Below are 22,143 nucleotides of genomic sequence, written 5' to 3'. Positions count from 1 at the left end.
CCACCAAAATGCCCTGAAACTGGCTCTGCATGTGGGGCTATAGGTGGTTCTTTCTTTTTTAATTTTTGAATTTTTAAAATTTCAATTCTGGTAGAGTTAACATGCAGTGTTATATTAGTTTCAGGTGTCTGATATAGTGGTAGGTGTTTGGTTTTTTTTTTTTTTTCCTTCTTTTGTTTTATCTGTAAATATCACAAGTAACTTATGTAATAAAAAATTTAAGTTAAAAACACTTGCCACAATATATACATCCAAAATGATGCTGGGAATTGTGAGTGATGGTTTGAACTGCACATTTCTGATCTGTCTACTTTTCTGTACACATGCTAGAGTTTATTTAATAACCTTTTGGGAAAACACGATGGCTTGGCTAAAGCCTTCCAGCCAAATGCTGAGAAGTCCCAGGCTAAATTCAAAAGCCGCTCAAGTGAGTGCACTAAGCAGAGTATACCATCATCAACAGAGATCAACAAGAAAAGGGTCAAGGTAGGAGAACCCCATGAAGCTATGCTGTTCTGGCACACAATTAAAATCATAAATTTGTACAGCTGGGAGATATTAAGATGGGTTCACAGTCTCCTTTTCAAAGGAAGACAATGTGTGTAGTTACTTTGTGTCCCAAATATGTGTATATCTGTGTCCATCACCCACATTCGGCAGACATTTCCTGGGAGTAAGGTGGGTATATTTGTCTTTCAATTATCTGCAGGATAAAACAGTGTCTTAATATACATTCATCAGCTTTAATAAGTGTTAAGGCCTAATGGTGCCTCGAGAATTCCTAAAAATAAATACTTTGCTTTTGAATATTTTTGTGGGTTTTAAAGACCTAAGACGAGGTCAATTTCCTCTTTTCCTTCCTTCCTGCCTACCTTCCTATCATCATACCCGAAGAGTTCCAAAGCCCCTGAGATTTCTATTTGCCAGCATGGATTCGGGTTCCTCACCTGGGAACTGACCCTCAGACCAAGAAATGATGATCACATCAATGTCAGGATCAAGCACATCTCGAAGGTTTCGATCTAACTATTGTCTGGAGGTGCTTTTAAGTTGCTTTGAGCTCTACCAAACACATAATGAACATCGTCCACCTTGCTTGAGTCCAAGCCCTTCCAATTTCTTCCATTTCTCTCTTAACCTATATGGCCTGTGGATGGTGCCCCTGAGAATGGTTTAGTTTTAGCTGTACAGCCAGTGGGTGTAGAGACTGGCCATCATCACTTCATGGGGCAGGGCCATTCAAATTTTCTGAGTGGCAAAAGGAAAAACATTCAAGTGGGTACTCAGTGTTGATGAGACAAAACCTGTCCTAATTGTCTGTTTCCAAGAGATCAGACTGGTCACTCAAGTGACTTGTTTTTCCCGATTCCTCTGCATTTCATGAGAAAATACACAAAAGAGTCTGAAAAGTTATTTTTGATTTTAGCTGCTAGGTGACTTTTGTGGTAACAAGATACATAGCTTTAAGAACAATCCTTTCATTATCTCTTCAATTTTGCACATTCCAGGAAAAATAAACAGTATACCATGATATAATTTCTCATCGCCTATGAGATAAGTTATCATCACCTAACCTAATTAAGATCACTGTAAAAATAACTCCGGATTCCTCCGGGCCTTCACTGCCAATCTCCATTGTTCCATGCTTCTGAACAGTGTTTTGCTTCTCTCTATTTTTCTCCCTGAAGTATCACCTTTTCCCCTACTTAACTGCACGGCAGGCAGTTTCTCCCCCAGCGCTTTCTGTTGACTAAGCAATGTCGCTCAGAGTAACCAACACCGCCCACAGCTGTGTCCCACAATGGCTCCATGCTGCTAACGTTACATCTTGGGGAGGATTGGATCAGAGTGCCCTAACTGCTATAAACACTGGCGTTATTCATAAAAATGTGTAGAAGGAGGGATTTTCCGTGGGATTTCTTTACCTGTTTCCCCACCACAAAACAGTGAAAGAAACAGAACGGGTCATGGGCTGCTTGGCCTGTAATGCAAACTCACAGCTTGACAAGTCAATAAAGAGCCAATCCTCACCTCTCCAGCCACACTGAGCCTCCAAGGTTAGAGGCAAACACAGTTTGGATAAGTCTGCCCAGGGGGGTTAATGATCCTTATTATTTAGCTATTGTGTGCAAACACTAGGAAGGCAGTAATCTGAATTATCAAAGCCCCCATAACTGGCTTCTAACCTGCATACAAAGTTCAGAAGTTCCCTTTCGGTGGTTTGCTTATTCACCCTAACAGCCTTTTTAAATGTAACAAAATAAAGCCCAAAATAAAATAAAGGTAAAAACTGCTGTAATCACCTCCAGGAATTTAATGTAAACTTTGGGACAGGCAGGTTCTTCACTGCTTGGAAGAAAAACCACTTTGATTTAAAAAAAAAAAAAAATGTTCCTTAAGCCACAACTTGCTTTTCCTCTTCAGCTCTGACATTTTAGTCAATCTCAGAAACACCACATACCGTCCGAAATAACATAGAAGACAAGGTCCCGTGTTGCGTTTTACACTAACTCCTCACAACACACACACAGAAAGCCTGCTGAGATTTCACTTTCGTGTTACTATAAAACTGCCTATTTGGGTCACAGTGGTTTTATAAAGCATCACAGTTTTGTTTTCTTCTCTTCATTCTGAAAGTCCTAGAAATACTCTACGAAGGGCACGTGAGCCACCCAGGCGTCAGTGACCCAGGATCACGTCCCTGGAGTCCCAGGATTGAGATCCGCCTCGGGCTTTTTGCTCCTCCTCCTTCTGCCCCTCCTCCTGCTGACACTCTCTCAAATAAATAAATAAAATTGAAAGAAAGAAATAAAGAGAGGGAGAGAGAGGAAGAGAGGAAGGAAGGAAGGAAGGAAGGAAGGGAGGGAGGAAGGATGGGGCGCCTGGGTGGCTCAGTGGGTTAAGCCGCTGCCTTCGGCTCAGGTCATGATCTCAGGGTCCTGGGATCAAGTCCCGCATCAGGCTCTCTGCTCAGCAGGGAGCCTGCTTCCCTCTCTCTCTCTCTGTCTGCCTCTCCATCTACTTGTGATTTCTCTCTGTCAAATAAATAAATAAAATCTTAAAAAAAAAAAAAAAAAGAGAGAGGAAGGAAGGAAGGAAGAAAGAGAAAGAAAGAAAATGAAATGCTACCTTGAAGAGTGCGAATCAGCCTCTAAGGGCCCCATGCCCCAGTCCTCCTGCCCTGTGTGTCCCCTGAATGGCCTGGCTGGCAGACTTGTAGGACTAACAGGGTTCTGTGAAAACAACGGTGGGCAGCCTCCGCGCTGTGGGAGAAGACACTGAAGCTTCTGATTCGCTGTCTCTCGGATCACTTGCTCTGGGGAAGGCAGCTGCTACGCCAGGGGAACGCAGAAGCTGCCTTTGGATGAGACCCACGTGCCTGGCAATGGAAGCCTCCTGCCAACAGCCACGCACGTGAGCTCCCAGCCCCGCTCCAGCCCTGGAGAGGCCTCCACTGCTGCCCTGCGCAGCAGCCGGACGCCAGACCGGAGTCAGAACCACCCAGGCTCCTGGTCCATAGGCAACTAGGAAGTAACAAACGTTTATTGCTTTAAGTTGCTAAGTTTTAGCGTCACTGGTTATGTGGAAGTAAGAAATATACCAAGTGTTTATCTCATGTAGGTATATAAATAAATATTCAGAATTTAGGATAAGTGATGTTTTAGAGTATCAGTGCTTAAAATGCCAAATTGTAACAGCGTCAGCTCCATATTTCACATTTGATCAAAAGGAACAAATACCAAAAGACAATTATGAGAATCGGTTTTATGTTGATTCTTCAAATCAATCATTATTCCTTGTTCTTCTTGATCCTCACAGCTCAACTTTTAGCATTCATATAATTAACACAACTGTAAATGGATTTAATTCCTCAAGCTCATGGCTTGCCGCTTGAATATTTACATCATCTCATAAAACGGGTATTTTATCTTGTCATAGCCCAAGAACATATCAAGTAGGAAACATTTTATCTTTTAATTCAGGCATGACCTATTTGAAAAATGAAACAAATTGCATGAAGTAATTAGAGGAAAATATAGCCATTGTTGAATCTTCACTTCCAAAGGCGATACCCAAATGATTATACTTGTATTGTCGAATGCTCAAAATCTGTAAAATATCCTAAAAGGGTATTGATATTCAGATAAATCATAAATAATGCATATTTTTTCATTTTTGTAAAAAGATACAGTAGAACGATATTTTTTAAAAAATGGAACAAAAGTGGTCACTATTTATAGGGAAAGGAATAGGAAGGGCAGGGCGAAAGACGTGACAGCAGGGTCTCTCTGGATAGGTCTTATCAGAGCTTCAACTTTGGAATGAAGTTACTTCTTCACATGTGCAGTAGACTGAATTTATGAAATTGCTTACAAGTTGAAAATAAATGGAAATAAAGGAACCCCCAAGTATAAAACCACACAGAAAAAAAAAAAATTCAGGTGAGTGTAGGAAGACAGCATTTTGGTTACACATCCAGAGTGGGTTTGTTTTCAGAACAAATGGAATGCCACATCTTTACCCATGCATCTGCTGATGGACATCTGGGTTCTTTCCATAGTTTGGCTATTGCGGACATTGCTGCTGTAAACGTTTGGGTGCACGTGCCCCTTTAGATCACTACATTTGTATCTTGAGGGTAAATACCCAGTAGCGTGATTGTTGGGTCATAGGGTAGCTCTACTTTCAACTTTCTGAGGAACCTCCATACTGTTTTCCAGAGTGGTTGCACCAGCTTGCGTTCCCACTGACAGTGCAGGAGATGTGTGTGTGTGTGTGTGTGTGTGTACATATATATGTGTGTGTATACATATATATACATGTATATGTGTATATACACACATATATATGTATACACACACACACACACACACACACACACACTGGAAAACTATGCAGCCACCAAAAACACACAAAATTCTGCCATTTGCAACGACGTGGATGGAACCAGAGTATCTTGCTGAGCGAAATAAGTCAATCAGAGAAAGACAATTATCATATGATCTCTCTGATATGAGGAATTTGAGAGGCAGGGCGGGGAGTTATGGGGGGCAGGGAGGGGAAAAAATGAAACAAGATGGTACCAGGAAGGAGACAAACCATAAGAGACTCAATCTCAGGAAACAAACCTAGGGTTGCTGGAGGGGAGGTGGGGGAGGGAGAGGGTGGTGGGGTGATGGACAGCGGGGAGGGTCTGTGCTATGGTGAGTGCTGTGAATTGTGTAAGACTGATGATTCACAGACCTGTACCCCTGAAGCAAATTGTATGTTAATTAAGAAAATAATTAATTAAAAAATATGGAATGAAGAAAAAAGGAATCTTTAACTTTATTCAGCAGTCTTATTAATAGGAGTAATAGTGGTATTGTTGCTTCTAGTAATAATCATTATTAAAAGGGCATTACTTTTTCATATAGTTCTTGTAGAATAAAGCAAATAAGTAATTATGTTAATGCTGTTAACAATCAAGACTTCTAATGTAAAAGAAAAGATGCAGAAATAAACTCAAAGAAATAACAGTAATGTTAAATCTTAGCTGGAAATAACGGTATAGATTTATAATTTGCTTTCACTGTAAAGGCCTAGAAGCAAGGACATCCCCAGTAGCAATGAGTACCTCTAGCACCAGACTGTGATTCCCAAAAGCCATTCATTCCCCATAAGAAGGAACCAGTGTTCCTTGAAGGAATGACTAACTGCAGGTCTGTGGTCAGGAAATACAGAAGATAAATCAGAACGTTTCGTACCAGAAAGTGAGAGAGCTATTAAAGATGAATGAGGTTGAGATAAATCCCAGAAGACCGCACAAAGACCCATCAGTGAAGCTGGGACCATTCGGATATTTAAAAGAATTGGGGGGAGGGGAGAGAGAAAGAAAGAGAAAGGGAGGAAGGGGGGAGGGGGGAGCGAGAGAGTTTTGGTTTCTAAAACCAAAACTCAACAGTCCCCACAGGAGATTAACCACGGCATGAACTCCAACTCTTTAGACTAACGTTTGGCAAGTAAAGAGAAAGAATCAAGGATTTATCCTGTCTCTTATACGAGCTATGTTTCAGGGTAACCGAAATCCCCTAGTTGATGAAGAAAAACTTGTCTTTATTGAGGGATTTCAGCTAGTAAATGTGAAAGGAATGACTTAATTAGAATAAATCTACCATTTCACAACTCCTAATGAAATGACCGGTCCAGCGTTCGTGACGTCATGACAGCTAGAAACGTGCCTGCTGACGGCAGTTAGAAATACAGAGCAGCAAAATATCCTCGTCCAACAAGAGCTGAACTTGAATCTAATCCTATCTTTAGAACTAGAAGTCTTTAGTGCTAAATGCCTGTGACAGGGATAAAACAGCTATTGAAATGATGCTACAAGGGAGGAAGCAGAGAAATCTAGAAAGAGAGGCATTCTCACTGGACGAATGACCCGGTTTCTTCGAGGAGTGGACGGCGTGGCCAAAAGAAGGACGGAGGGTGAGAGCTCTAGGCTCAGAGGTACTTAGTCTGGTTTGGATCCTGATTCAAACGGAGCCACTGCCCCCAGATATGTCTGAGACCAGGGGAGGCAACTGGATAGGGGCTGGGAAGGAAACAGCAGGAAAATGTTCAGACACCTCATGTGTGGTAAAACGGCATTGTGATTACACAAGAAAATCACCCTATTTTTCGAGCCGCATGTTCAAGTACGTGGCTGTCACGTGACCCTGGGCTTGGATTTTCTTGGCCAGGACTTGGGCAGGAAAACAGAAAAGGATTCAATCCAGCAAGTGTGGCAGCCTTTTGAGAACGGTTAGATCTATCAGGTGGTGGGTACGTGAAAGTTTGTGAGCTTCTTCAGTTATGTTCGAAAATGTTCACAATAAAAAACTTCTTAGAACTACTGGTCATGCGCGTTTTACCTAGAATGATTTAGGTTCATCACTTCTCGGCTTTTTGGTTCAGATCAAGCGCAGAATGATTTCGGTTCATAAAACACAAAAAAGCCAGGGCACGTGTGCACTCCTCCATCAACAGCATAATTAACATTTCTGAAGGTAAATGTGCTTTGGTTATTTCCCTTAATACATCTTTGCTTTTCCATCTCCTTTTCACATTTCCCCATCTCCAAATTTCACTCACCCTGTAGGGCTCTATTCAAATTCTCCTCTCCCCCAAGGCTTTTCTAACTCTTCCTAGCTGGAAGTAATCACCTTGAACTTCTATCTAATTTTGGATGTGCCTCTTATGGCCTTTAACAGTTTCTCCCTTCCACTGTGATTATTTCTATGTTCTTGAGAGGAGAGCCAACATCTGATTCCAATGTGCCACTTACATACGCGTTATCTCCTTCAACACAGTGGTACCATGTATATCATGAACATTAATATTTGTTGAATATAGATCAATTTTTAAAGAACGGAAAACCCATGAAGGTGTTCTCGAGGGCACTGTCAGGGTTCTTTTCAAAAACTACATTTTCTGAAGTCAGAACTTTTAAAAGATTTTGTGATTTCAGAAAGGCTTCTGCTTCTCTCCAGCAAATAGGAGGGTACCTTCAGAAAGGAAGAACAGAGCCAAATGCAACTAACATTCAACACAGTGAGACTTTACTTTTAATAACTCCTCGATGAGGAGGATGCTTAATTACTTAGAAGAACATGCTTTCACATGAAAATATGCTAAATTTGCAAGTTAACTATAAAAGATAAGAAACTCATTCATTCACTCATTCACTCATTCATTCATTTTCGGATTAAAGAACATCTCAGTTAGCTGAAAACATCGAAAGCAATAAGATGATATTCAGTGAACCTGAAAAATGAACAAGATTGTGACTGAGATTTGTATCTCACTGGAGTGTTATAAAACTCAGTTATTACTGCAGTCATGCTCGGAAAATCCAACACCGCGACTTTAGAAGATATTAAAATCTGATAATAGCTGCTGTGTCTTCACCAAAAATCACCATGTTTCCCATGAACTTTTATCTTCCTCTGTAAACAGCATGGGAAATATCTATAGATATACTAAAATAAGTGAATATACATCATGCATAATGTATATATACACACGAAAAATACAGGTGCATATACATACATACCTGTACATATTCTAACTTGCAACAGTTACAAGCATATGTATTTTTTCATTCACATACATAGCTCGCAAGCTCGATTACGTCCTACACTATGGTGCTTATTCCTGACAGTTACAGTACATACTGTATGTATCACCTGGGCTTGTGTGTATGTAAAGGATACTATGTAGCCTACTCTGGACCACTCAGGATCCTTCTTCTCTTCGATTTTTGATTTTAGATCTTTAGTACTAAAGATGATCTTCCAAAATGAGAATGAAGGGGATTTCAACAACTTTTTTGGAAAAGAACATGTCCAGTTGTTAAACTGTGAAACAGGAAATGAGATAAAAAGATGTCTTCCCACACTCCAAACAAATAAATGACTTATACTGATCACTGATAAAACAGTTAGTGGGCAATCATTTCTGGCTGTATTAATATTTAAAGGATTTTTATGAATAAAAAGATCCATTAAAAAAAAAAAAAAAAGCTCCAAGGGAGTTTAAGCAGTAAGTAAATAAAGCAAAATAAAATAAAATGAAATGATGTTTCTAAAATTTTCTCTGCGGCAGAAAAGGTCTTGTGGAATTACTCCACTGACTTTAGAGTTGCATTCAAAGTGAGTATCATTCTATATGTATATATTTGTAAAGATTTTATTTATTTATTTGACAGAGAGAGAGCACAAGCAATGGGAGTGGCAGGTAGAGGGAGAGAGAGAAGAGGCTCCCCACAGAGCAAGGAGCCCGATGTGAGGCTCGATCCCAGGATCCTGGCATCATGACCTGAGCTGAAGGCAGAGGCTTAACCAACTAAGACACCCAGGCACCCCAGTGAAGATCATTCTAACAGAAGGAGAGAAAAAGAATTAAGGAAGAAATGAGAAGGTCATGCAGATCATACATACTTCGAAGCCTGAATATAGACTTTTTTGAGTTTTAGTTTTAGTTTTTAGTTTTAAAGACTACTTCAGAGTTTGGTCTTCTGGTCTTCTCAAAGTTCTACCTACCATCCTGTCACATCAAGAATGGCCTGGAAGGATGAGAGGAAGGTTACAAAACTTGGCCTGACAGATATGTCAAGAAAGGACTAGACATCAGGCTAGGCATGGACACAAGAATCACTCATTAGCTGCTGCCCCACAGTCTCTTCGAACTTCAGAACGGTGAGGTTTAACCAATCCTTCTTACATACAGTCATTTCATTCTCATTTCTGATGAGAATGGACTTTTGGCTGATAAATATAAATATATAAATATATAAATATAATTTCTTAAAAATTAATAATTTCTTAAAAATATCTTAATAATTTAATTTAATAATAATAATTTAATAATAATTTCTTAAAAATCTCTTAAGTGTTCATATTTTGGGACCATATGAGGATGCTATTTGTTATAGCAAAATCTGGGACAACTGAAATGTCCAAGAATTGAAAACTGAAAAGATAAATGAGTTATGATACTACAGTAAAATAAGATACCACGTCATGTGGACCCGGGGAAAAGTCTAGGATGCTTTGTTGAAGGGGGGCCAGTTGTAAAACCATACTTGTAAGATGATCCTGTCTTGTGTTTTTCCCCAGCAAACAGCCAGCAGTAAGTATTATGGAAAGGATGGGTTTAGGGGAGGGTTCTTGTCCTAAGCTACACATTTCTAGACAGTTTATCTTAAAAAAACAAAACAAAACAAAACAAAGCAAAAAAACTAACCATGTATTATCTTTATAATTGGAAAAAAAAATAAAAACCCACACAATAAGACACAAAACCAAGTACTTCCATAGTTCGCGCTTGTTCAAAATATCTTTTGAAAAGCCCTTTTGCTTTTTTATACCTGGTTTTACCCAAAGGATGCAAAAGTCTATATGTAACATCTTTGTGAAAAGTATTTTTCTCTAAAACAAATGTCCAGTCAGCTTATTAAAAGGAAGAAACACATAACGAACATATATTAAAGACCTATTATATCCTGATCAGGGTTTTACGAGTTTTGCTTCCCAGACAGTCTTATTTACTCCTTGTTTATTAAAACTCTAACTATATATGGCACACAGAGCCAAAGATGGACAGACAGTGTACCCTGGAAGAAAAGCTGCTCTAATAATTTCACTTTCAAATTGATGTGTATCTTTTTCTGTCTATATAGAGTGGTACATCTGTTATTATAAAGATAATACAAGTCTTGAAAAGATCCACATTTCCTTTTTACATCGACTACAGAGGGACCAACTTCATATTATTTAAAACACATTTGGAAATTTTAGTCACTCCACCTGTAAGACTTTCCAATGCCTTTAAGCAACTTATTTTCAGCATCTTCTTATTATTCAAATTACCTCTAAAATTAAGTAAAATACCAAGAGCAATGGGTAGGAAGGAAAAGCAATCTTTGACAAAAGACTTCCACACCAAATGCAGTTTTGGTCTTTTTTAAAAAATCTTACTATAGGCTAAGAGAAAGTAAGCTTCCTCATCAACTATACTCAAATGAAAGAGTAAAATAAAAGAGCAAGCTTCCCGCAGGCTCCTTTGGCCCTCTTATTTTAAGGGTTTTTTTGTTTTTGTTTTTTTACTTGATAAAAACACAGTTGCTCCTAGTGTGAAGTCAATTCTGTAGAAGTTGCTCAGTTAAATTCTATTCGGATACTACGTCGAATCTAGGAAAGCTTGCTCAGAGTAAAAATCAGCTCCATGGTTGAAAAGCTAAAAGACTGTCTCAATCCTTGAATGTATCTCCACAAATCTTTATTTTTAGTCTGCCATGTCTTCTACTCCTTGGTTGTTGAGATAAGAAGGTGAATGGGGCACACACGCCAATTTCCAAGAAGCTGCTGGACCGGGGGAGAAGACAGTCTGGACAGATACACAAAGCATCCCGAGCGCTCCCACACGGATGAGAACAGTGCATTCTGGGCACTTGGAAGAGGGATGACCGGCTGGGGGTAGGGATGGGGAGGCAGGGTGTGACTGCCTCTTCCAAGAACAGACGACAAGTTTAAAAGATGAGTATGAACATGCCTCCAAAGAAGAGGCAGGGAGGCGGAAGGCACTGCAAGCAGGTGGCACAGCCTGAGAAAAGAAATTAAGATGAAAACTCTCCTGCTCTGTGTGGGGAACCGCAAGCCCGTTGGTTGTGCTAAACTACAAAGCAAGCGACCGGCGCTGTCCCGGGTTCTAGCTGGACGGCTCTGGAGCGCGAAGCATGTAGAACAGCTGAGCACACCAGGAGTGGAGAAGGGGGTAAGGAACTGAGAAATGTTAGCAGACAGGCAGACACTGGGGACTGGCTGGCTGCTGGGTGGGGGAGGCTTTGAGGCAGGGAGAGAGGTGTCACTCCTCCTTGAGCTGCAGGCTTCTGGGAGTGTGGCTGGGAATGCTGGAGCTTTCTGCGCTGTGGGGACGGCACCCAGATCTCAGAGGAGGAGGAGGAGGAGGAGATCTGTGCTGGCTACTGGAGCAATGAAAAAACTCCAAAAGCAATCACCTAATCTCTCTGGGAAGCAAAATATCTCTGTGCATCTCATGGCTTTTGGGTTTCCTAGCTAACAGTGTCTCTGCTTTCCTCTCCTTTCTCTGGTCCTGTGGGTCCCTAGCGTCTGGCCAAGGAAAAGAGCCTCACTTGTAGGTCTGCCCAGAAGTTCTTAATATGCTGAGAGCTCAAATGAAGCCTGAGAAGACTTCTTTGGTCAGTCTCTCTTTCCCAAAGTTTTGTTCAAAATAGCCCTTGAGCGATGGATACCCTTAGATTAATTTTAAAGATGCCCAGACTGGTATTAGGGCAAATAAAATCTCCTGAGTCCACAAGTCAGACAGCCTTTTGCCTTCTTCCAAGTGACCCTGGAAAATGGAAGCTCTGGGCTCTTCATTGACAGATTCAAAGACAGAAGAAGGACTAGGCTGGGAGACTAGTGACCTGGCATTCAATTTTGGAAACGCTTTGTTTTCGGAGCCTCAGTGCACCCAGTGGGAAGTCGGCAGCAGCGACTGGGCAGGCTGGTCTGCGTCCTGGGGCAGAAATCCGAGCTGGAAAACAATGTGACGTGGGCCACGGGCAGGAAGGAGAGGCATGTCCACGAGAAAAACAGAAGGGATGAGAGAGAAGTGAAGAAGCAAGAGACACAGGGGACTAGAAGGCGTCAGAAAGAGCGGGCGTGGGGGGACAGCAGGGTCTCCCACAGTGCAGAGCACGCTCCGGGGAAGCGTCAAGGCAGATGCCAGGATGCAGGGGGTTTAGAAATGAAGCATCTGGAAGCCCCCGGCAGGAAGTCCATCTGGAGACATCCGAACAAGAAGAGGAAGTCGTGTTTTCGGGCATCTAGCGGGGAGAGGGAACTGGGGAGCCGGTTTCAATACGGGGAGTCGGGCCCACACAGGGCCACAGCCTTCAACCCGTGGGTTAGGACTTCGGCAACCGCGTTGTTACAAAAAAGCTGCAAGATTCCGAGTCACAGGAGTCCTGCAGGGATGTTGTTGTCCGTCTTCCCAACCTCAGAGGCAGGAGGGGGCGGAGAAGAAGAAACACCACACTGTGCTTCTAGAGCCTTTACGTCCACGCTTTAATATCACAGCCCATAAAACGACAGGAAATAACAGAAGGCAAATAATTTAAACTGTCCTGGCTGTTGTCAGCAATGGTGGGAGTGCCTCTGTGTTTCCATCGGCAGGGGCGCATTCTTTCCAAACCCCAGAAGTGTGAGCCGTTTGAACCGCAGGGGAAATTATAGTCCGATACTATCCAAAAGGTTAGCATGATATAGCTAAATTATCTCTGCCTGTCACAGGTTAAAGAACATTTAAATTCTGGAAGTTCACATCAGCTTTTTCTAGATAACAAATCTTAAGTACCTTCCTATATTCACTCAATTAGTGATCTTGGGCCTTGATAACACTGCAGAGAGAAACTTTCCAACTATCATTCAAATCATATCTAAAAAGGTGGTCATAAATATTTTAAAACCTAAGTGAACTAATAAGACCTAGACCCATTAAGGATAAGATCTTTTACAACAAATTAAATAAAACAATTTATTGAAGTCTGGACTCAAGATAAGCTAGATTTACTAGCTGACCTTTTATTCATTTAAAGAACAAAATTAGCTCTAATTGCATTAGAATGGAATCCAGTAAATTTCCCCAAGTCTTCTAATGTGGCATCCGTGTAAGAACGGCTGTAATTGTTTACAAGTAAGATGGAAATGCTTTGATTATAATCTTTCCACTTGTTTTACTGTGTAGTAAAAGCATTTCCCCAAACCTACAGCCAGTTTTCCGGACAGCCTGCTATTTTTTCCCTTACACATACTGCATGTTTGGTGTTAATGAACAAACTACAACATGCCAGGGGAGGAAATTAAGCTTGGAGATTTCATCATAAGTTTAGGTCAGTAACAATGACAGAGTCAGAGACGGAGGCCAAGAACTCGTTGTCTGCGAAAGGCAGAAAAGGGCCAAAGGCCTGGACAGGAAAAATTTTAACTACCTGCTTCCCCTCGGGATCACAGCTGAGACATATGGGTTTGGGTCTGTTGAATTTATAAGTACAATAAGGCAGCAAGAATAAAGTGCACAGCCCACAGCTTGTGTCCCAGCTGCTGGGGAACTTCATCGGTAATGATGCTACCACTTGTCCCTAGCATTACAAGGCAGTCATTTGCCGTACACTTTAGAATATAGTGATGCTAGGGATTTTCTGGGGTGGGGTGGGACTTGTTCCTGTTACTTGGTTTCTAATATAGGCAAAATACCTATGAAATGTTTTAGTCTCACTGGCAAGCCATCCAGGGCAAAACAAAACTATCAGCATCCTTCCGTCTTTTCTTCCTTTTAATCAAAAGCAGACAGTTTTATTGTAAGGGAGACAAATGAAAAATAGGACAGCAAAGGGCCTTCTAAGTCTGATAGCACGGTGCTCTGAAATGTTCCTGAGCTTTACTTCTAAAGGATCATTTTTTATTTTTTTACAAGATTTATTTATTTATTTTTGTAAGTGAACAGAGAAAGAGAGAGGGGGGGGGTGTGCAAGCACCTGTACATGAACATGAGGAGGGGGGAGGGGCAGAGGGAGAAGGAGACGCCCCACTGAGCAGAGAGAACCCTGGGAACCCTGGGATCATGAGGAGCAAAGGCAGATGCTTAACCACTGAGCCACCCAGCTGCCTAAAGGATCATTTTTTGAAACTAATAAGCTTTGCTTGGCCTCCTCAGCATGCTTTTATAAAAATATGAACGATGGCTGCCTTTTCTTAAATAAAACGTTATCTGTCATTTCTGCCTGCCCCTTGCCCCTTATCTAATCAGAGTCCTCTTTCCTTCTGGAACTACCACTGCTGCTCCTGACAGGCTGTCTTCGTGGCCGCAGGTGCTGGAGCCAGGCATGCGGAGCCCTGGGCAGCATCCCAGCCGCGGCTGCCTTGGACCATGTCTGCCACCAAACAGGGGCAAGACGGAGCAAAAGACAGTGAGCAGAGTCCTAACGATACGTCTTGAACCCTGGATACCGCCTCACCTAAAGTCAAAGAAGCCTCTCTTACTTTGTCCTTCCAGCTGGTTTGATTTGGGCTTCCGTTACTTGAGACTAGAAGCCCTGATTAACACAAAAGCAAACCCGAGCGTTCCACCTAGAGAGGAGAAGTTTCGTTAGCCTTCCTCGGGAGTGTGCTCCGACGCTCTACCCTTGGATCGGAGGCTGCTGCAAGAAAAATACAAAACTGTCTTTGTGTCTGTTGTTAAAAGCTGCTACGGGTTGTCAGCTGGTTCCATATGGAAATAAAGTTTTAAATTTGGTGCCTTGAAAAACTTGGTCTCTCCTCAGAAGCTCGGAGGTACCTTCCTTTTCGGAACTGTATTCCACTGTTCGCCCTTCCTGCTAGGAAGCCAGAATCCCATCTGATGTGCAATCATTCGCTTCTTCTTCCTTTTCTTGGTATTAGTTTCCTATTCCTTTTTTCTAATAACTTTATTATTCTCTCTTTAAGCTACCGTAAATTTGTTTAGACTGGAAAAAAAATTATATATCAATAAACAACGTTCCACATAAAGAGGGAAAATGCAGAAAGCAGGATAAAAATCAGTTGTTATTATTTCTCTAAAGAACTTATCAATAAAAACCACAACACACATTTCACCCTGTTAAATGTCTTTCAGCTAAACCTGGTTACATTTTAAAATGTAAAATGCTTATTTTCTTTAAAAATATTTTCAACAATTATTCTTATAATTGCTCACGATTATTCTCTACTTCTAGCTGTACTGTCAAAAAGCATTATTCGGGAAAGTTTGGATCATAAAAAGATAACAAGTATCTATAAATATTTACTTTTTAAAGATTAAATTCTTTATGATATTTTTCAAGATTAATAAGAAATCTGAGCTCCCGTTTTCATAATACATATGATTTAGAAATTCATTAAAAAGTCCCTCCCAGAAATAGCGAAGTCCCATAAACTGCAACAAAAAACAGAATTACTTACGCAAAAAGGAAAGCATCCACCTCTGCTAAGAGAGGTCTGATTAATGAAAGTTCCAGAATCATAAGGAATCTGATAATACGCAGGGCTGTGCTGACAGTGGAACCCAAAACGCTGGCAGAAAGAAAACTGTAATTGCCAGCAGGAAAGTGGTCACTGTAAAATATTTCAGGATATAATTTGCCTATTTTGGGAAAGGGTTACATCTATAAAAAGGGAAGCTATTGTCATCTCTCTTGTCAAAAGAAAATTTAGAATTATCATTGATAATAACATTGTTCTCTGAAAGGCTTCATAAATGATTTTGTGTCACTTGATCAAATATATTATTAGAGTAATTGGAAAAATGACCAACGATTACTGGATGTTTCGCAAGGAAAGCTCAAGTCATGATCCTTTCTCTGGGGAGCTCACTGTGTAAGGTCACCAGCATCCTGAGGGCAGAGGGACCAGGGCACAATTTCTCCACCACAGGAACCCCCCATATGGACCAGCCGCAGTAAAACAGCTAACAGACTAGTAGGGGACTGACAAGGAAAGAGGTCTGCTCAAGGGGAAAGGCAGGGCTCTGGACGGAGAAAAAGACAGACACCTCCTTCTCAGGGCTGGCCGAGGGCAGCAAGAAAGAGGCAACTCAGAAATGCGGCGGGGGGAGTCTCTAACCCCCTATCTGCTGCTATTGTTCACCCTAATCTTTACACAGATTTCATTTTTTTCTGAATACATTGCCAATATTTACAATTATCTTTCCTTTTAATGAGAAGTTCCTTTAACAGAATTTTGAACTTAAAAAATAGAGCCACACACATTTTGAGCCTAGAAGAGCTGCAGGCCCCGTTCTGCCCTGTCTTTCCTGCCAGTCTTGTCAAACAGGCCCTGTCCCCAAGATACTCCCATCATGAGAGTTTGCTCAATTTTCTTCATAGAAATGGAGAGATAAGTGAATGCTGTAAGCTAGCTCATGCTTCCTAATTGGCTCAACTAACTCAGCCAATGGTAAAGACCGGGACGTCAAATACGATGGCCACGCTGTGTTGCCCCTTGCCCATCTTGAGCCGGTGGACACTCTACTCACCTGCTCTTTGCCCCCAGGTGCAAGCGTGACCTCACGATCCCCATCAGCACAGGCCCACAGCTGTTCCTGGACAAGCCCAGACCCTCTTGACAGGTGGGCCAGGCTGAGTCTTTGCAATTTACTTAAATGCTTAAATGCTCTTCCCACTCGTACTGCTCAAGAACTTTATAGATGTGGGGATTACAACTTCAGGGTCACTGTTCTAGTTTCATCTTCATTACTGACTAAGGGCAACTCTGGAGCCCCGTTCCTGGGGGACATGTTAAAGGAATCGGAGGTCCTTGCTAAGGCATCTTGAACTCTGATGCTTCTGTGGTGGTGGCACCAGACTCCCCCACAGCCCCTCTGGAACACGGATTCCAGGCATGTTAAAGGAAGGCAAAAACAAGGTGCGTCTGTCCTGCTACGAGGAACAACATCAGAGAACAGAGGAAACAGTCTAACCTCAAAGTACTTTCCCAGATCAAGGGCAGAAGACCTTCTTTATTTCGGAAAATTCAGAAACTAAGTATTGTCTTAAAGATCTTCCAATGAGAGGGTATAATTTGAACCCTGTAAAGCTGTTTCCTTTTCCCCGTAATTTCAAAAAACTATCCTCTGCTTGTTCTTCAGCAATAAACAAACCCGGACTATTCAGACTCCCCTTTCTGAATCCCACTCTGCTCGTTAATGTCACTTCAAAAGACTGCTGTAGCCCCAAGTGTGTACGAACTAAGTAAAGGCACATTTCTAAGAATCTACCTACCCTTTTCCATTATTACTGCCATGGCATAGGCCGTTTATCCTTATGCTACAAGAACAAAAGATCACTTTTAATTTCATATAATTTACGTGTGTCATAAAATATTATTTTAATTTTTTCCAACCATTTCTAGCTTTGCGAGCCATCCAAAAACTGGCAGTGGGATAGATTTGGGCTCATGGGCCATAGTGTGCTGATCCTTGATTTAGATTTAAAAAAAAAAGCTCTTTACTGATTAAGAAATATTTTACATAAAATCCTATTACTATGTGACTTGGGCCTCTTTTTCTCTCTCATTTTAATTTAAAATGTAATCTATTTCACTTTATTTATTCCCTTGTTCATTATAAGAATTTCCTTGTGTCTGACTTCGGCCAAGTAATTAATGATTCATGTAACATGGGGCTATTTACCTAAATGTTTGAAAGTTCACATATTATATAATGTTATACTTTCATGGGCAATGTGTCTACAATGTCTGAGAATTATAATTTCCCTAATACTGGACAGTCTACCCTAGGATAACAGGATCCATTCCTCATGCTTCCCAGTATCTTAGGTATATGAGTGATTTGTTGAGAGGAGAAAAAGTTAAGAGGAATATTATTATCAAAGTCTTTTCACGGACCTTATTCCTCTAAAGGAAATGAGCAAGCCAAATCTTTTGTGTAAGTAAAGATTAAGTAATGGTCAGTTACTGAGAAAACAGCTATAAATGTGATAAGAGAAAAGCACTTGTTGAATGAAAAATAAGAGTATCTTCCCTTTAGAGGCATGAGCCCAAGTACAGAATTTCCAAAAAGACAGTATCAATAGCTACTCTGGTTGGGTCTCCCTGCTAATCAGCCTTCTACCGTCAAGCAAGAAGGACATCAGTCACATTCTTGTAGCTAAAACAGAAGGCATGGGGTAAGAGAGTATCTGGTTTAAGAGCTGTATCTACAGTGTTTTTGTTACACTGTCTAAGCTTGTGAGTAACACTACCACTCGCTGTCTAGGTTTCTACTGACAGAACCAAAAAGAGTAATGTGGAAATCATGTGGATGATTTAGGCGAGAAAAGGATGAACTATCTGGATTTTTTTCTTCTTCCTTCAATCTTCAGAAGAACAGACATTTTCCAGGAAGACCATGTTCGCCTCTACAACATCACTCATCATCATGATATTGGACCCTTTCATTGCATTACATCTGGAACTCACAAAAGCAAGAGCATAAAATACAAACTTTTAAGACGGAATGAACCACTGAGAACACGGAGCATATTTCCTGTTGCCTACTCTCCCCACTACGTAAGTGCACGGCTCCTACTTTCATGATGATGGCTAAAAACGGAATGAAATTTCAAACCCATTTTCTACACAATATTTGGTTGTTTGCAATGTAAACAAATCCATTTTCAGGCTTACTGGTGAAAAATAAGGTTGTAAACTAGTACTTTTAGCTTGCGGAATTCATTTCCATGATAAACAGTATGGTTTTTACAACAAGAAGAATGAATGATTTTTAACATAACTTATGAAAAGAAATTAAGGTTTATTATCACCTTATTAAAATCACGTAAGAGTACTTATTGGAGGCCTTAATTCATATCCCAAAAATGAGTAAAAGAAACAAAGCCAACTAATCTACTTTGAAGAAGGTGCGCGGATAGGACGATTCTGTGAAAATGAAGACGAACGGTGAGCGTAGGGTTTCTATTTTCAGTCCCCTCTTCAACAAACAAGCAAACAAATGAGCTGATAATTCAGCCTTCCACGGTTATTATTACATACTGTTTCACCCAGCCTTGGGCGATATCTTTGTTTTCAGGTACAGAATAAAACCATGAGCATCTGCGTTCTTTGTCACGGGAGGCAGAGAACACACACTTGGGAAGGACAAATACCACACCCACTGGGCAGAATATGCCAGTTACTCCACTCAACGTATAGTTTCTTCCTTTTCAGACAACCAGGACCTTAGGGATTACGCAGACACAAGGTCATGTCTTTCAAAAAGAGAAAAAGAACAAGAAATAAGGGATCCTCTATGTCAAATAAGGCAGTAAGCATTTCCTCTGAGGAAGGAACCGATACAATTTGAAAATGAAGAATTCTCAAAGTAAAGCTTGACCCTCCGTGTTCATACCTGGAAAAGGTTAGAGTCCTAAACCCATTAGGAAAGAGCAGAGAAGGTTAAGCTCCACGTATCTCGCTCTAATTGAAAACGGGTCTACTTACATCTTGTCTTGGCCGGCACCAACTCTGAGAGTCAGTCGGGGGATGACCGGACTTGGGGCCGGGACAACGGGCTCCACTTTGATCTGTTGAAGTCATTACATCAGAGTTAAATGCATTTTCAACAAAATTCCTCCCACCTCTTCTCCTCCTTCCTCATCTCCACAAACCTGATAAGCCAGTTTAAGCCTCAAAATGTGGCGAAAATGCTAGCAGCAAGGACAATCAGGGTTATTTTTGATTCTGTTTCTCAACAGCTGCAGGCTCTCCGGCTTCAGGAGAAATTCTACAAACTTGAATTACTTCATGTAGGTGATGGCAATTATGGCTGTATTTTCTTAGTTTTGGTTAAGTTCTTGGATTTTACTGTTAGAAGTTCTACACAAAAACTCATCTAGTCTGGTGAACATTTGGGGAACATTTAAGTAATGGCCAGACTTCACGTAAACAGAAAAAAGTGCAATGACATCTGCACCTATAAGATAAAATGTACGTATATGGGACCTGAAAAACACGAAACTTGTCCTGAGTTTGCATTGTCATACAAGAAAAATGGTAATACCAAGTGTAACGGCAGCATGACACTGCTGGTTTTGGGGCTAGTAGTCAGTAGACCTGAAATTCTGTAGAAGAAAAAATAGAGATTTTTTTCAGGATTTGTAGTGAAGGCGAGAGCTGCTGAACAGGCTGACGATCTTCACAAATATTTGAGCCAATGGTCAGAGAGGGACCACACGATCCTGGATGATTCTGAAGGGGCTCCTCACACGTGCTGGTGTGAAGACCCTCCAGTACGATGTTCTGAATGAACAAAGTGAAAAAAAGCTCCGCAGGTCACGTCGTCACCCGCATCGGAGTCCTCCCACACGTGTCTGACTGGTATATCTGGCGGGACAGTTTTTTTGTTGAATGGAATGGTACAGGCACGGGGAGATGTTCAGCGTCTCTGGCCTTGGGATCCTGCCTCCTGCTAGGCCCTGTGATGACCAGTGGCAAACCACTGACTCACCTATTTCAAGCCCAAGAATTAAATCCTAACAGGGTGGTGTGGTAGTTCTAAAGGGGAATGACTCCGTAACTTAATGCTCCATGTACTATCTCTTCTAGTTCCTGTATTGCACGTCAATCACATTTACTATTTTTCTTATGTTCTTAACTATCCCCCTGGAGTTTTTTTTGTTTTTGTTTTTTAAATCCATCGTCACATCAAGACTTGTGGTTTCAACCATTCTCATGAACAACGCCTGGCACCATGGAGGCATCGAGTACTTACTGAGTTAACAACTCAAGCAGAGCACCCTCAACTCCCTGCCTCGTGGTTATTTCCCCATCTGTCCGGAGCAATCTGAAATCATCCTTAAGGGCACTGAGGAATTCCAAAGGAAATTTTCAAGATTGCATAAACATGTACCAACAGCAATCCCGGTTCTGCCCCTGCCTTCAAGGCTGTTTATCTGGATTATCCGCTGGGCTCGGGAAGGGCAGAGACCACGTCCGGCTTGTTTACTTCTGCTTCGCAGCGCCCAGCGCAGGCTGACCTGTCCTAAGTGCGCAAGACACAGTGAAAGAAGGTGTCTGAAGCCGTGACTGCAAACCCTTACTTCTTTCCAGACCTATCTCCTGTGATTTCCTTTCCTCTTTTGCCCCTCAGACTCCACAGGAAAACCCACTGAGGTGGCCAGGCAGGAGAGCTTCTGCAGCCCCTCCACACCACGGGCTTCTCCACACGGGCCACCAGACCAGAGGCCGTGTCCTCTGGTCTCTTGAAGAAACTTCCTCCTCACGTAGGCATCTTCAACTTTGTAGTTCCACAATTTTCCGCTAGCTTTTAAATGTGCTCGATGATCTTAGAAAACCCGTCTGCCCTTCAGCCTCTCGCTGACAACCTCTTCTGTTTTTCAGTCTCACATCTTTGTCTCCTTCCTCAGGTAATCATTCGCCAAATCACTCCAGCTCCTTTCTCTCCCAAGCAGGCCACTAACACCACTCTCCCCAGACTCTGGTTGTTTCCTGAGGTCTTGGTCTAGTTTTCCACTGGGGACCTTATCACACTCCTTCTTCCTCCTCTACCAGGTCGTCTCCCTTTGCCTGTCCTAATTTGGCCCCTGCTCCTTGTCCCTCAACACGTTCTTCCATGAGCTCATCCATGTTCATGGTTTCCATGGAAGGTTTTTACGATATGTCACTGTCTTCAAAATCTCCGTCTCTAGACTAGCACTGATTGAAGATAAGACCAAAATAGAATATTGCCTACTGAACATTTTGAACTCAATATCCTGTGTTTCATCTCACCACATCTAAACTTTAACTTATCAACTTCCCCACAAAAACCTGCTCCTCTAAACGGTCTCATTTTGGCGCAGGTCTCCTCCATCTGCCCAGTTCTCTGGACAGTATGTCTGGTGGTTCCTCTTAAGGCCCTAGAGGACCAAGGGCCATTGGGGCAGGATCAGGGCAAGATCCATGCACAACTAGCTAGGGTTTGCACCCTCTTCCCCCCGTTCCTCTTTTAACAGAAAGCTCCAGATCTAAATGAATCTGAAAACCAACAGTTTGGTCTATTTTGTAAACTATTAAGATTTCTCTA

The 22,143-nt window shown here is 41.6% G+C and overlaps 1 protein-coding gene across 1 annotated transcript in view; it reads right to left on the bottom strand.

Annotated features, from left to right (window-relative positions):
• The window catches only part of TAF3 (TATA-box binding protein associated factor 3), a 171,652-nt gene that overhangs the window by 15,960 nt on the left and 133,549 nt on the right, over positions 1 to 22,143 (bottom strand). Inside the window, exon 4 of the mRNA XM_059183774.1 lies at positions 19,560 to 19,642. Coding sequence (XP_059039757.1) covers positions 19,560 to 19,642 — 83 coding nt within the window. The remainder of the gene's footprint in view (positions 1 to 19,559; positions 19,643 to 22,143) is intronic.

The sequence above is a fragment of the Mustela lutreola genome, chromosome 8 (assembly GCF_030435805.1).
Source record: "Mustela lutreola isolate mMusLut2 chromosome 8, mMusLut2.pri, whole genome shotgun sequence".
Lineage (NCBI taxonomy): Eukaryota > Metazoa > Chordata > Mammalia > Carnivora > Mustelidae > Mustela > Mustela lutreola.
This window is presented reverse-complemented; position numbering and strand designations above follow the sequence as displayed.